Source organism: Schistocerca serialis, chromosome 5, assembly GCF_023864345.2.
Source record: "Schistocerca serialis cubense isolate TAMUIC-IGC-003099 chromosome 5, iqSchSeri2.2, whole genome shotgun sequence".
Lineage (NCBI taxonomy): Eukaryota > Metazoa > Arthropoda > Insecta > Orthoptera > Acrididae > Schistocerca > Schistocerca serialis.
Genome location: NC_064642.1, coordinates 549,723,744 through 549,739,361, shown reverse-complemented (window position 1 = coordinate 549,739,361; position 15,618 = coordinate 549,723,744). Strand labels below are relative to the sequence as shown.

Below are 15,618 nucleotides of genomic sequence, written 5' to 3'. Positions count from 1 at the left end.
GTTGCTGCATAAAGGACGCCGCTTGCTCGCTTAGAAAGCTCAGATTGTGCGAAAGAAACGACTTACAGCTTTTCCCACGAATTAGCTACTGAGACCTCCGACCGGATCGGGTAAAAATCCAAACGATGTAGTAAATCAAATGAAACCATATGGTCCCTGGGCCCTTTTCAAGTCCCAAACACGTGTGACGTATATATGCAAACTGGAGCGGCGAAAGAAAACTTGTACCATGGCCAGAATTCGAACCCGGGTCTCCTGTTCAGTAGGCAGATGCGCTGGCCTCTACGCCACCCTGGTAAAGTGGCTTCTCACAACTGCATGAACTACCCTAGGACATCTCCCTCAATTCAAATTCCCATTCGCGCCTCAACCCACTTCGTATTCCCCTCCCCCCAAACTCTAACATCATTGCAGAGGTTCTCCAACTGCACTGGAAAGTACAGGGCATTTCAAAAAGGACTTTACAACTTTAGAAATTGATAAAAATTTATTGAAAGAAGATATAGAGATGGGTTTTTTTTGGGAAACTTATCTTACCTTAAACTAAAGATGTATGTGCTATCGTTGGTTACCGTGCACACATCACATAGGAAGTCAGTTTAGTTTCGTCCTAAGATCGATGTAGCATTGCAAGTGTAACTTGCTCAATGACGGACTAAATTCTTGCTCTAAGTTCAGTTTGAGAAGCTGGCACCGGAGGTACAAATACGATATCCTTGATGAATCCCCATAAAAAAATCGAGTGGTGTCAGGTCTGGGGACATGGGGGCCATGCAACTGGGGCATCACAGCCAATCTATGACCTGGAAAGCGGTCACAGAGAAAATCCCGGACGTGAGCCAGGTAGTGGGGTAGTGTACCATCTTGCATGAAGTAAACATTTCGTTCTGTGGTATCAAAAATTATTGTAACATATTCAGGTACCCTATCCCGTTGATGGTTCTCTCACGGAGAAAAAGGGGCCGTACACTTTGTTCTTGCTCAATGCACAAAAAACTTAGTTTATGGCTATCACGAACATGTTGCAATTTTGATGTGAATTTTCAATGCCCCAAATTTTACAGTTGTGTGTGTTAACCTTGCCACTTAAGTGAAAAGTCTATTCGTCAGAGAAGATTATTCTGTCTAAGAAATGTTGATCCTCATGTAATAGATTTAACATGTCCGCACGGAAGTTCTTGTGAGCAGTTTTATCAGTGTATTATTGCTTGTACGATCGTCAGTCTGTACGGTTTCAAATGCAAACGGTTTCTCAACACACGCGAAACAGTCTTATGTGGGGTTTGCAGTTGGGGATGTGTGTCGATTTCGTAGGGCTGTTGACAAAACGTTGTCTCACTCACTCAACGATGTCGTCAGATGTGCTTGGACGACCTAATGATTTCCTACGTCTTATCGAGCACCCTGTTTCTGCAAAACATTTATGCCACTCAAATTATAGGCCTATTTGGAGGATCTTTAGCGTACGTGGTACGGAAATTACGCTGAACTGTTGTCGTAGACTTCGATTCTTCAAACCACAAAACACAGCTATCACGCTCAGGTCCAGTGTAGGCAGCCATCTTTAACGCAACTGCCGCTAGCGCTCCTTACGGTGCGATTCGCTACTAGCGAACTATGCGAGACAAAACTTTCCTTACAAATTGACATTACAATCTCTTCTGTAGGTGCTACGAATTAATTTATATGAATTTTCAATGTTGCAAAGTGGGCCGTGCGTGACGTGTTCGTGCCATATCTCATTCGACATCCTGTTTTTACTGCACTACCACCTCGTTATGTTAACTTCCATTATTGGTGTCACTCAGTTGCCGCCTTGCCTGCCCGTGAGCGGCAGATGCGGCGCTTTTCGATATAAGCCCTGGCGCATTAACTTTGCTGGCTGCTATTACTTCCCGGTTGTCGTGTGTTCGGAGTTCGTTCGGATCTGCCAGTGAGTTGGGAGGCGCTAGCAGTGCAGTTCGGACCTGGCAGAGTGTGACTTTAGGACGCAGCAGAAGTTCAGTCGGGGCGCGGCTGCAGTGAGGTCAGGACAGCCATGACTCGCCCTACAAATGCCGATACATATCACTTGAGTGCGGACCACCTTGGTTGGTCGTCGGACGGTCGTCTTGTCGGACGACGTGTATGTTGGCCGGCGATCGCTTATGGGTTGCCTGCGTGTGCCGACTCGTGATTCGTCCTTGTTATTGTACAGTCGCTGCCGTTAGTATTGTCTGGTCCTTCGTGCAAGTGTTCGTGAAACTGTGTGTAGCTTGTGATGTCGACTGCTCAGTTATTTTAGTGCTGTCTCCTTGCTGATGTGTGAGGGTGGGTCGGTTGGCGTGGAGCACCGAGGAAACCGCGGGGCGTAGTTTGGCCCGGACCGCTGGCTGTCTCTCCGCAGTGAGTGTGTGGGGCTGTTCCCATTGTTACAAGGTCCGTGTCTCACCGACCCTGGACACGAAAGTTGAATTTGGATTTAATTTACCAGTAAGTCAAGACTGTTCACATTGTGCCGTTTGGTTCTCTTTGTTGGCTGTTGGGACATTCCCACGAGCAACAACGTCTGTGTTCGAGTTGGCGAAGGTTTAGCCACCGTCGGGTGGAGTCTAACTATTTGGTTATTTGCAATTGAAGTGCACCAGCGGAATTTTCTGCCTTGGGGCCGTTAACGTTCCGGTTACCTGCCCTGGCCGTTGACTTGAATTCAGGCAGTGTCCTTTCCTCACCATGTGTCGCTGTCCAGCACGGTGTGTAGTTTGACAGCTTAATATATGCTTGGTTGTGGGCGTCCATGCCTTTTACGTTTTGCATTGAACTCCCGGTTGTGTGCTGGTCGAGTGGAGTCCAAGTTACCTTGTCAGTCGGTCCGTTGACTATCTGTTGGTTGGGTTGTCGTCGGATCGAGAATGGTTGGGCCGACTGCCTGTCTCACCTGAGTGAACGTTAGTATTTCAAGTGCTGCGCCGTTAGCTGCACTGCGTTTTCTTACTTTCTCTTGTGTGAATTTGTATTGCTCATAGCCAATGGTTTTGAATTAAATTGTTTGTAGTGTTTTAAGTCACGGGCCTTCAGCTGTTTTTAAATTAAGGATCTTTATCTTTAGAGCATCAGACTCTTTGGGGCCTTCAGCCAAACTGAAGACAAGGCCTTCTGCCTTGTGTTTTTTATTTAATTTTACCTTGAGTCTTAAATCATAGGCCTTCAGCCGCCATAATTGAAGGTTGTTGCTTTTCAAGTGTTAGATTTTGGTGCCTTCAGCCAGATTATAGAACTTACTTAACGTGAGACCTGGCTTCTAAATATTCTCCTTGGTTGGTTTTGGGGTTTGATGGGGACTAAACATCGAGGTCATCAGTCCCCTGTTCGAAACAGATATACTTGTAAAAGGCCTATACAGTAAAAGCGTAACCTCTGCACCCAGAGGGAGGAAATAACACAAAATAGAGGACACTTAAAATGAGCAGAGCAAATAGTTGACTAGAGTAAAATAAGACTACAGTGGTTGATGGATCAGGTAAAAGGTCAACCACTCAACTACAAACGAAGAACGACGAGCTGGAAAGCGTTGATAGAGGTACCAACACAACTTGTTACCATAAAAGACACTATTGTGGTATCCACGTCACAATTAAAAGTCGCTGGAGTGGGTGTAGCCTGAGAAATCATGCAAGAGCGCCCATACCAGAGTGAGTGATAAAACCCAGCTGCACGGATAAAACGTAAAACTGAGTCAGCTATAGAGGCATCGTCACCTAGAATTTAAGGAAGTGCAGCTGGTAAGTTAAAGGACTGCCGCAAGGGGGCTAAAAGGGGCAGTCCATCAGAAGATGGACCACTGTCAGCCCTGCATCACAGCGACACTTGGGCGGGTTCTCACGGCGAAGGAGACAGCTGTGGTCAACCGCGTATGTCCGATTGGGAGACGGCAGAGAACAACTGAGTCCCTACGCGTGCTCCTCAATGATGAGTTCCAAATATTCTCCTTGGCGTCTGAATTTTGAGTTAATGGCTACCCTTACGCCAGAGGTCTCTGATTCGATTCCTCCTCCGGCACTTTTTTTCCTTCTGTTGCTTGCAAAATTGCAGCGCATTGTTACAAGAGAATCGTGAAATTAATTCCCGGGAAGACTGTATAGAAATTCATTCTGTAATTGAGCATCAGTTATCGTCACCTATATTCCGAGACATGATTCAATATGCCTGGTTTGGCTCAAAATTATCAGAAACTCAAAACATTTTCGTAAATGTAAATGGGGCATATTTTTGTACAGATTTATTGCAAACGCCCTGTGATTGTAAAACATCCGCTTTTATATGTTGCGCAAGATGTCGCAAAAATTATTGCTTTGCTTGTTTTTACGATAATTACCACTGCGGTTCTTGTTTATTATATGTATAAAAATTGAATGTTTCCCAATCGAATTTGTTATTCTGATTAAAAACCCAATGATTCTCCTTATATACTTTACAATGAAAAATGGAAAACCCACGGCCATGAATTGTGTTGTTGGACAAAAAGAAAATAATTTTTATTCCATAATGTTACTAATTTGTTAAAAATGTAGGTTTGGGACACTTTCTGAGTAATTGGTGGAATAACAAAAGAAAATGAAACAGAAGAAAAAAGGTGACAGAGGAGGAATAGAACCCGAGACCTCTGGCGTACGAGTCCGAGCCCCAAACATCTAGGCCATACGACGGCTCGGCAATGGATTAACATTTTATACTCATAAGGCATCTAAGAAACTTTGGATCGATTTTTCCCGGGATTTTCCGGGTAGTGCGTCCTCATATCTTAACCACATGAGGTCTTAGGTGTTCTCTTTCACCACACAAAATTTTGGACATATCCCACGCTCATGGTGTCTCCTTGTAAGTTCAAGAACTTCTACTGTAATGTTTGGTCAAATAAATAAAATTGTGTGTGTTCGAGTGTAACTGACTGTGCTCATTTTGGCCTCTCTCCACAATTCCAACTACCTGTCCTGTCCTGCGGATTTAGCAGGGCGTCTCGAAGTCCTTTTTAAAAGACCCTGTATATGTCGTCGTCCGTGACGAGAGAACCAGGTTAACGGCACAACATTCGCATCTGGGCTTCGACAACGTCCCAAAGTTTTAGGGAATGTATCAGAGATAGCGAAAAGCTGATTGCGTGGGGTGCCTTGATGAAAGACAAAACAGTTGGCCCCACTTTCTTCATCGAACAAACAGCAACAGGAACTGGACATGCTAGAGCAACTTGCTGTTTTTATTTCACAGTAAAGTTTTTTTTTAGTGTGTTAGAGGGACTAGATGCGAGCTGCGCAAACGCTGCCTGGGAGCGGCTGACCTGTCGCGAGGCGTGTCCCGCCGAGATGAGGCGAGCGAGACGCGCGCCGAGGACTGGTTGGACTCGCGCTGCGCCTCTCGCAGCAGCCGCAGGTACTCCTCGCCAGAGCTGAAGGGCAGCGGCGTCACGCGGTCTCGCTCACGCTCGCTGCCGAGCTCCACCCACGATTCTGCAACACCGCAGCCGCAACACACACTGTGATATCGCCTTAGAGCACAGCCCAGCTGCTCCGAGTCTGACAACACACACACACACACACACACACACACACACACACACACACACACACACACACTCACCAGCGAATACCAGGTGCGTAACCGAGAGGGTTTTTACACCCTCCGTCCCTTAAAACAACATTTTAAGTGGGGGTAAGACGTCAAACTGGCTGACTTGGAGCAGGAGAGGCACCACAGGACATTTTAATTTCCACTGTCTATACTTTTACAAATAAATTCATAAAACTTTGTCAGAATGACCAGGAAGGGTTTAGGATCCACGCTCATAGCAGTGGACGTTAAAAAATAACGAAATATATCGTTTTACATTTGTATTTCACCTTTTGTTCACTTACCATTGGCTGCATTTGTTGCTATAGATACACCTTTCTTCGTAAGTAAGGGAGATTCTTCGATGAATTTTGCACAGCATACAAATCATACTTACAGGTGTATGAAACTCTAGAATTTTCCAAATCTATTAAAAACTGTGCTAAAAATTGAGATATTTAACCATAAAATTTGAGTTTTTTCGAAACACGAAGTTTAAAATGTAACTGCGCACTCATTTTTTCATTAAATAAATTCTAGAGTTTCATACACCTGTAAGTATGGTTTGTATGCTGTGCAAAATTCATCGAAGAATCTCTTACTTGTGAAGAAAAGTGTACCTATAGTAACAAATGGAGCCAATAGTAAGTGAAAAAAATTATGAAATTTCACACGTAAAAAAATTTATTTTGTTATACTTTTGAACTTACATTGCGATGAGTTTGAATCCTGAATCCTTCCTGCTCGTGTTGACAAAGTCTTATGAATTTATTTGTAAAAGTATAGACAATGGAAATTAAAATTTCGTGTGGTGCCTGTCCTGCTCGAAGTCGGCCCGTTTGACGTCCTACCCCCCTTAATAAAAGTGAGTACATTTTTACATATACCAATTCGCAAATTTCAGATAATCAAGTAACGTGAAAAGTGCAGTGTCTCGAAAAATGACAATGAATTCCAGAAATTACAAACTGCATCTGATGCAAGATAGTATACTGTTGCTCGGGTGAGTTCATGCCGGCATGGAATCAGGTTTCGGTCCGACTGGTAACACTGCACACAGGTAAAGGCTCATATTCATTAGCTAACAACTACGAATCCGACACACACAAGCAAAATTGGCAAACTAAAGGAAACTGAAAAACGGAGACAGAAGGGAGAACACCGTCCACCAAGGGGGGGGGGGGGGGGGGGGCGGGGGGGAGAAGGGATGACTTCCTAAACGCAGGTGAAAGCGACTGAAAGCAGGAGCACTGACCACCTTTAGACGCTAACATAGCAATAATCTCACTGCTTACGGAACAACTGATACCGTTGAGTGCACACTACCGTTTTATATCGTCTGTGCCCTGAATTATATTCTCAAAGAGCTTTGACAAAGCGTTTACAAAACCCAGAAGCGCCGTCTGTCTTTTACAAAAGATGTTCGATAAAGTTCTTTGACAGTGGAATGTGGGCCCAAATTATGCCTGTCAGTTTTGTGAAAGTGTGTTGATAGTATACTAAACTATTTTTAAACATTTACACTATCATTATTTCACCTATGACCTATGGCTGTGCCAATTGTTTCTCCTTTCTTCCACATTTCTCTCCTTTATGTTTCTTTTCTTTCTTCCGCTCAAGTTACTCCAGTCTTCTTCGGTTTTTCATGGGAACTTTTGGAGTTCTGTAATTTATTTCTGAATGGTAATCTTTCACAAACATCGTTGAAAATTTTAAGCTTTTCATGTCTCTTTCAACCTCTTTGCACCACGTGTTATCTAACTTTAATTTCGCGAAGTAAGCGAAGTCTTTATCAGACTGTTAGAATTCATCTTTTGGACGTGGTCTTAGCTATTTTCCTAACGACGTCTGCAATTTTTTCAGTATATGATGCCGTCTTTTATATTGTGTTTGCTCTTTTAACTGGTCTCAAAACGTTCTTTAGTATTTTTCTTTATGCAATTTCAGTGCTTCAACCACCGCCTTTTTTTGTTCAGAGGCAAACATTCTGCTGCTTGAAGTGCTTCTGGGTGAATTATTGTATATTAGTGTGTAAGTTTAGCATTCATGGATATTTATGTCTTATTATACTGTATATGTCAGTGTGGTATTATACTGTTTGCAACTTAATAGCTCCAACTTCAATGGTTTATTTCTGCGAAATGCCTTGTTCAATTACTTCTCTAGACAGCTGAACTTGTCAATCCTCTCAATTTTCCCATATTTCGTTTTCATTAAGTTTGGCGTTGCCTTAATCATTTGTCATGAAATTGGTTTTCTCAAAAGAGAACTTGCTCTTCCACCATGTTCTTTAACCAATTCTATTTCTCTAGTGGCTGTCTCCATTGCTGAAGAAATAGGTGGGTCGTACACATATCCTAAGCAACCTATTCGTAGGTTCCCCTTTTGCAATTCTCTCACTGATTTGGCTACCTCTTAGTGCCGGTCTCCATTCCCTTATGACTTATTCTAGGACACGGAGACGAGTGGGGAGAGGTTAGCTCCCTGCCTTACACCACTTTTGATCTGAAAATTAGTAGAATTTTCACTTCATAATTTATTTATTATTAAATTCGTAGGCGTCCGTTGTATGGTAGAACTGAGCGTATCTCCAAGTTATGTTTGTGAGAGCTGGGAAGGGAGTGGTGGGGAGAGGGGGTGAAGGGGAGAGCTGAAAGTGATGTACGGTGACGCACCCCTCCTTCTCCCCCCCCCCCCCCAAAAGTCATCCACCACCGCTCCCAGAAACGGACCCTGAATCCGCGCATGTGTAAAGCGCACCACAGACATGTATTTGGCATGGTCTGAGGCAGGGATAAAATAACTGCATTGCCCCACGCACGCTGGCCGAAGTACTAAACAAAGGGGCTAGCACGAGAAGGCTTTGAGATAAAAGTAAGGTTGCTGGACAAGTGTTGATGGTGATGCTGACTGCGACCCGACGGGTGAAGGCGGTGACAAACCAGGTCTAGCGACAGAATCCCCTGAACTCCAATCGAGAACTACAGTACTTTTGGGGTAAAGTCAGCGTCGTCACCAAACTGTTTCTTTGTATTGGAGTAATTAGGCTCTTCAGAAATGGGACATGCGCTCGTTGTGTAATTTGAGGTTGCAAGGCACACTATGGGCGGGCAAAAGCAAGAAAAAATAATTTGGCGCATCGCGACGATTAAGCCGGGGATCATATGGGGCGTTCAAGACTTCTGCAAACAAAGCACCGACCGCGATACGCCAGTGTATTACGACGCGATAAGGGCGCGCCTATCTTAATGGCAAGCTGCCACGCCAGCCAATTGCTCCGTCAGCGCCCTCGTCACATACAACACACACAGTCTTGATGTAACCAGAACCTTCTAGTATAATAGGTTATACATTCTATGTAGCACTTGTAGTGTTCGCTACAGGCGAAAGCCCTGACGGTTGCAGATGTCTACCAGATTTATTATCCAAAAAAAAAAAGGTTTTTGGATTCCTACTACGCCCGTTCTCACCGATCGTCAAACAAAAGAAAACCGATTTCAGTGCTTCAGTTCATGGAGTAGCCTACATGAATTTATATGCCATAGACCCTAGCCTAGACTGCATCAAAAGTAATTTACAATTTCATAATGCGATAACAAGAACTGCTACGAACGAAATATTTTTCTACTTTAACTCTTGGAGATTACAGAGTCGACGACACCGTACCTACGCAATAAAAGCTTAACATTATGGGAATGCCGACTTTTTCGCAAATTTCGATGAAGTTTTCTCGGGTTATCAGTCGAGTCAAGGCGGCGTTCTGCGACAACGTTTTGACAATTTTCCTACTCTTAATCATTGCCTGAAGATTACGAGCAGGAAATTTGTCGAAACGTTGCCACAGAACAGCGCTTTGACTCTACTGATAACCCGAGACAAGTTCATCATCAAAAGATCAACATGTAAAGCTTAACATGTAAAGCGTATTGAAACCAGACCATATACACAGGTACACAAACTCCTCAACAAAACATCGTAAAAAAGCCTTTCGGTCGTCACTGGTGCATTTTTATGGAGCAAGATAACATGGAAACGAAGGTTCACAGTGGTCATCGAAGAACATGTGATGACAGAGAAAGAGAGGGTATGTTTACCAGAACACTGTTATACCGCATAAGTTGCTTCCTGGTTGTAGTCCGTACTAGCGATCAGCTCAGACTTCACGCGGGTAGCATTTGGTATCTACGTCCGAATAATTTGTCTGAAGTAGCGGTAATAAATTATGCACACAAACATTCCCCGTGAATCGGTTTATCTGTTAGTGAAAACCGTATCAAAATCCCTACATTATTTCCTGAGATTACTCTACACATACAGACAGTAAAACGAGGCGAGGTATTTTAATTTACAGCATATTCAGATCGATTCCTCGCGCATCGTGTCTGGAAGCCTATAGCAGTCGTCTGTATTTACTTTCGTTCCCAGCTAGTTCAACTTGGACGTTCCTTCTTCAAATGTTACGTTCTTTGGCTAGCACTCGTGAGTTGCTGAAATCTACGTCTTGACCGTAGTTCTCTTGATGTTCTGATTTGTCCTCCAAGTTCCGCCTATACACACTTTTCAGCAGTCATACGTCACTTCATAGTCCCCCACAGTGTGGAGGTGATTGGGCGCGCCCGTTTTTCGTGTACTGACTAAAAAAAGGTCTTTAAATCTGAAAGGGAACATGATGCGGCTTAACAACCTAGAAGATTCCGGCTTCAATGTTCACAACCATTCCCTCAAACTAACACACAAATTTGCAAAGAAAGTGAAGATGTATAATAGGCCACTGAAGATACTTGGAAAATGAAAAAGCGAGTAGTATCTGATAATCAAACAGCCTTTTAGTTAGTCGCAGAGGCGGAATTTATTCACCATCAAGACGGTAACAAATTCGCGACCAAGGATGTATAAAAATGATTAACTGTGGCTATTGGTTTGAAATTCTGTAGCTGAATTTGGTACATTGACTAGCTAACGGATTCTTTTCCAAACGAGATGGTGCAGCACAGCATTTTCTCTCTTAAATGAAAGTTACCCGCCACAACATTTCGTACTATTGAGACAGAGGTCGTATAGTTTCCTTGCCTCCCAGATATCCAGGTGTTATAAACCACGTTTACTGAGCTACACTGCCATTACGTCAGTTGCTGAAGCCATGAAGCGTGGTTGTGTTTCGGGTAAGTGACGCAGTAAGGAAAGAATGTAAGAGAGAGAGAGAGAGAGAGAGAGAGAGAGAGAGAGAGACGAATGGGCAGTCATTATAGCTAAGATACGGACCACAGATGCGGAAATCCACTGATATAAGCTGTTTTGACAAAGCGCACATTATTGTGCCGCTGCGGCTGGAAACGAGAATCTCGGCAATAGCGAAGCTGGTCGCCTGTTGTGGCACTACTGTCGCGAGCATCTATGGAAAGTGGTTGAGAAATAAGTACGCCATATGTTATTCGGCGATCACGTCTCATCACAAAACGTAGAGTTCGGAGATCCCCACTGTGTACTCCGGGATAGGCAGCTATCTGTGTCAGACCTGACGGCAGGGTACAATGATGGTGCAGGCAAAAGCGTCTCAGGGCACAGCGTTCAAAAGCCATTGTCAAATATGGAGCTCCACATCATACAACCACTAGATGTTCCTGCGTCGACCCAACGACATCTTCAGTTACGATTGCAGTGGGCACAGAATCACTTTCACCGTGGATCGATAGAAGCATATCGCCTGTCGAATAAATCGACTGTTACACCAGGTCGATGGTCGGGTCCTTACAAGCCGTCACCCAGGCGAATGGCTGCACGAAACATGCGCCGCGCCCACAGATGCAGGCCGGTGAGTGCAGAACTGTGCTATGGGGTACATGGAGTTGGGCTTCCATGGGATCTGTGGTGGCAACCATCATGACATCAGTGTGAACTACGTGAACACTACTGCGGACCACATCCATCGCTTCATGTTTTAAGTCCCCCACTACGGCGATGACGTTTTCTAGCAGGACAACTGTCCGCGATGCAAGGTCAGATTCGTACTACATTGGTTTGAGGGCCATTATAGTGAGCTCACATTGATGTCTTGGCCAGCAAATGTACCAGATCTGTACCCACTGGAACACACATCGGGCGCCGGAATTGCTTCACCTGTGCGTAGGAATCTGGTGCTACACACTTCTGGAATCCTGTCAAAGGCTTTTAGAATCCATGCCAAGCATGATCTCCGTTATACTGTGTTTGAAAAATGGAACAATACGCTATTAAACACTTGGTTAAGGCCTTTTCGGCTCATCAGTGTATGTATTACACATGCTACAGGATGTGCATAGTCATAATGAAGCAGATTTGAGTTAAGATGAACCGCAGTTTATTCAGCTACACCAGTTGTGAGACAAGTAACTTTAAAGTCAAGTTTCAAGATAGCTCTGGGAATATCTAATGTTACTGAAGTTTTAAATAAATACAACGGCGCAGTATAAAGAATTTATCTCCTTGAAACTAGTCTCCCTGTGTTGCCTCAGTTCCTATGACGCAGCAGCACGAGTCCTGTCTCTACCACCGCTTGCTGCTGCTCTTGTGCGTATACCCGTCCATTTTCATCATTAGCGTGTCCGCTTCTAGACGTGTGTGGAAGGTCCGACGTACCCTACTCAAAGGGACCGCACGTCAAAGGCAGAAAAAATTAAGGAGCGCCTTTGGAAGCGTCTTTGGACACACACACACACACACACACACACACACACACACACACACACACACACACAGGTTCTCAACGGCAGGGTAGCTCCTTAGAAGGCGCCCCCTACCTCGCAAGCCTTAATTCCTTAGTTAAGGCCACCTTTCATTATAGCTTATCAAAGCTAGCGGCGCACAAAGCTTTGAGATCATAAGACAGTTCTTGGCGCCAGGCGTGTCACCGATCTTAAGAGGCTAACACTGTTTTTACAGTTTTATACACTTTGGGTAAGCAGAGACGAGCTGGAATAGAACCGAAAATCCCAGAAATGTTCCTCCGAAATCTATACATTTAAACGGATATAAATTATCTCTAGAATAATGTCAGTAACTTTTCAACCACTACTGCTAAATCCCTGACGGCTACCCAGCTTTATGTACTTTTTCCGTACTCTGACAGCTTTTTTTTACTAGCTCACATTAGCTTCCTCTCCCTACCGTTACACTCTGCTTCCAAGTCGACTTGTTATTACATTGACGCTCACCACGGCGTCGAAGTCCTGCTCCTCTCCTGACGAATTAGGACTGTATCTAGCAGAATCTTAGCACGATAATAAGTTCGTGATGAAAACCATATTATTTACAGATTTTCTGAACTCACTCATCCACAAAAGTTGAGACTGACGTGGAAGTAAGTGGCTTGCGAAAGCAACTAGTCTCCCTTTCACCTGCGGCTAATTACGCATAGAACCGAGGTCCACTGATTCTGTGTATTCTTGTATGGCAGCGGTCTCAGTTTTTCCACTAGCGGCAACGATGACTAAGCAACTACATTTATTTGTTTCAATTACCAATCGTAGCGTGGCTGGTTGTTCAGGCAATTATTGATTCCTTTCCATACGCCCCTTATCAAAAAATGGTTCAAATGGCTCTGAGCACTATGGGACTTAACATCTGTGGTCATCAGTCCCCTAGAACTTAGAACTACTTAAACCTAACTAACCTAAGGACATCACACACAGCCATGCCCGAGGCAGGATTCGAACCTGCGACCGTAGTAGTCGCGCGGTTCCGGACTGAGCGCCTGAACCGCTAGACCACCACGGCCGGCTACGCCCCTTTTATCTTAACTCCTGCATCCTGAATCTATGATCAGTCTCAGACAGACATGTAGACCTACCATACCTTTTACTATAGTCTTTATGAAGGATTTTCCTCATCTCTCTCTCTCTCTCTCTCTCTCTCTCTCTCTCTCTCTCTCTCTCTCTCTCTCTCTCTCTGACTGTTCTTTAACACATTTTTCCTCGTTAACTTGTTTGAAGACATTTTCATTCGTAATCTGATCAGTCCACCTGACCAACGATCTCCTCCAACACCGCATGTCAAGGATTTACATTCGTTTCTTTCCCGTCTTCCCCACCGTTCTCGATTTGCATGTACATATGCAGAACTATGCTTCCATCATTTTTTCATAACATACACAACACGCAGATTTCTAATGTCCTTTATTATGACTAGCGGTTTGGGTGACTAACCCTCACAGCAGAAAAGCCATACAGTGCAATATTAATATGTGACAAGATGCGTAAATATAATGATATTTATGGATCGTAACCGATAGTGACAGTAAAGGACACCGAGGCATTTTATGCATTTCATACAGTATCAGCTGTTGGCAGTAGCCTTCAAACAACTATATCATGATTTTTTCCTAAGCTGAAGGTTTATATATTTGGATATTAGCAATTGTTATATTGAAAGGAAATACTGGTATGGGTTTGTTGACTTGTGCAAATCTGTCTGCGCGTCGATGAAGATAATATGAAATGATTATGACAACACGACACCTATCCCCCGAGTGAAGAAAAGTCCGACATGGTCTAGAACCGAACCCAGGTCCCCGCTATCTGTGGCAGCGACGCTAACACTAGACCACGAGGTGCGTACACTGGTTAATTCACAGAAAGGCTTCATCTCGTGCAACCTCTGCTACTGTATCTTCCATTTACGTTTCCCATCTTTATTCTGTTTCTTGGATAAAATTATGCCATCTGTTCAAGATTCCCCTGCTAGGTTTAACACTAAATACTACACAAGGAACTTTACAGTGTGTAAACTTTTAGATGGCAGACCTCTCCCTAGCCCTGAATCGGTAGAAGTCGGTAAACGTCGGGAGGCTTCGGTAGGCACGCAGTTTCGACTGCTGCCAAAATTACGTAGCTGACTGTTGTACAAGGTAGCCATTGTCGTCTGCTTCGTTATTGTTTTTGCGCTGTACTGTTCTGCGTGTTTTTATTGTGCAGTTGTGCTAAACATTATCAAAATGAGTGAAGAGGCAGTTGCTGGCCCATCTCGGGAGTCGCCAACAACCCCTACCGGTAGGCCTAAGGTTAGAAGGAAACCAGTATTACGTAGCGATGCCCGCAAAATTATCGGATGAATGGTTTGTGAGCGCATAGTAGACAAACATACATACATTCATTTATATATATATATGGATTTTAATGTACATGACGATTTCAGTTTCGTTTATGAACAACATTTAAAGCGAGTTTTACTTCCAAGCCTTTCGTCTGCTTTCGTGTAAGCATGACGCGCAATATTTGTAGTGCCAGCACTGCAACTGGTAGGCGTGCCTTGTCCCCCCCTACCTCAACGGCTCCTCTCCCCTCGCCGCCAATGCTTGCTTCCTCCTCTCCCCGCACTCCCCTCACAACTCCACCGTCTTACGGTTAACACACACTGTACAACGATTGCGTACTCCCACTTGCCTCCTCCCCCCCCCCCCCCCACTCCTCGTCCTCCTGTCTTTCTCCATCATGTCAGATGTCCAACTGACAACGAAGCGTAAATATCGAAATTTCCCAAAGGCTATCTGCAACTGCATGACGCGTCAACAGAAGTGCCGAAGACGTAAAGGGCTAATGAGCTCTGTGCTGACAGGTCTTCAACTTTGTACTACCACATGCTATCAGTGATGGACTGCGCGTAGATACGGAACGTTGTCGCTTTAGCTGCGGCAGGTAATTTTTGCAGGGAGGCAGGCAAGAGGCGTTCGTGTAGCACCCGGGATGATGCGCGCCGCTTTCCACCTCAGCAGCTGAACACCTGCGCAGCTGACAGGTGGTGTTGGGCTGACGTCAATCGGCTGAGGTGGAGCTGGAGTTGGAGTTGGCGGCGGAAACACGCCGGCGTGGGTTGCTGCGAAGTGTGCCAGGCGAGACTGAGCGCCCACGGACGTCGCCAAACAAGCAGCAGCCGGGGTCCTCTAGCTGGTACAAAGCGTGTGTATCCCCCATCAGTCTACATTCCGGCATCAGCTGTCAATGAAACACCGAAACTGCACTCGAGACCAAAGCTGTCGTCGTGTACTTCCGTCCTGCGTCTTGT

General features: G+C 44.6%; 1 protein-coding gene across 2 annotated transcripts in view; it reads right to left on the bottom strand.

Moving 5' to 3' along the window:
* LOC126480712 (BCL2/adenovirus E1B 19 kDa protein-interacting protein 3) overlaps positions 1-15,618 on the bottom strand; it is a 296,896-nt gene that overhangs the window by 178,183 nt on the left and 103,095 nt on the right. For both annotated transcript variants that reach the window (XM_050103966.1, XM_050103965.1), the window contains one exon: positions 5,315-5,483. In XM_050103966.1, coding sequence (XP_049959923.1) covers positions 5,315-5,483 — 169 coding nt within the window. The remainder of the gene's footprint in view (positions 1-5,314; positions 5,484-15,618) is intronic.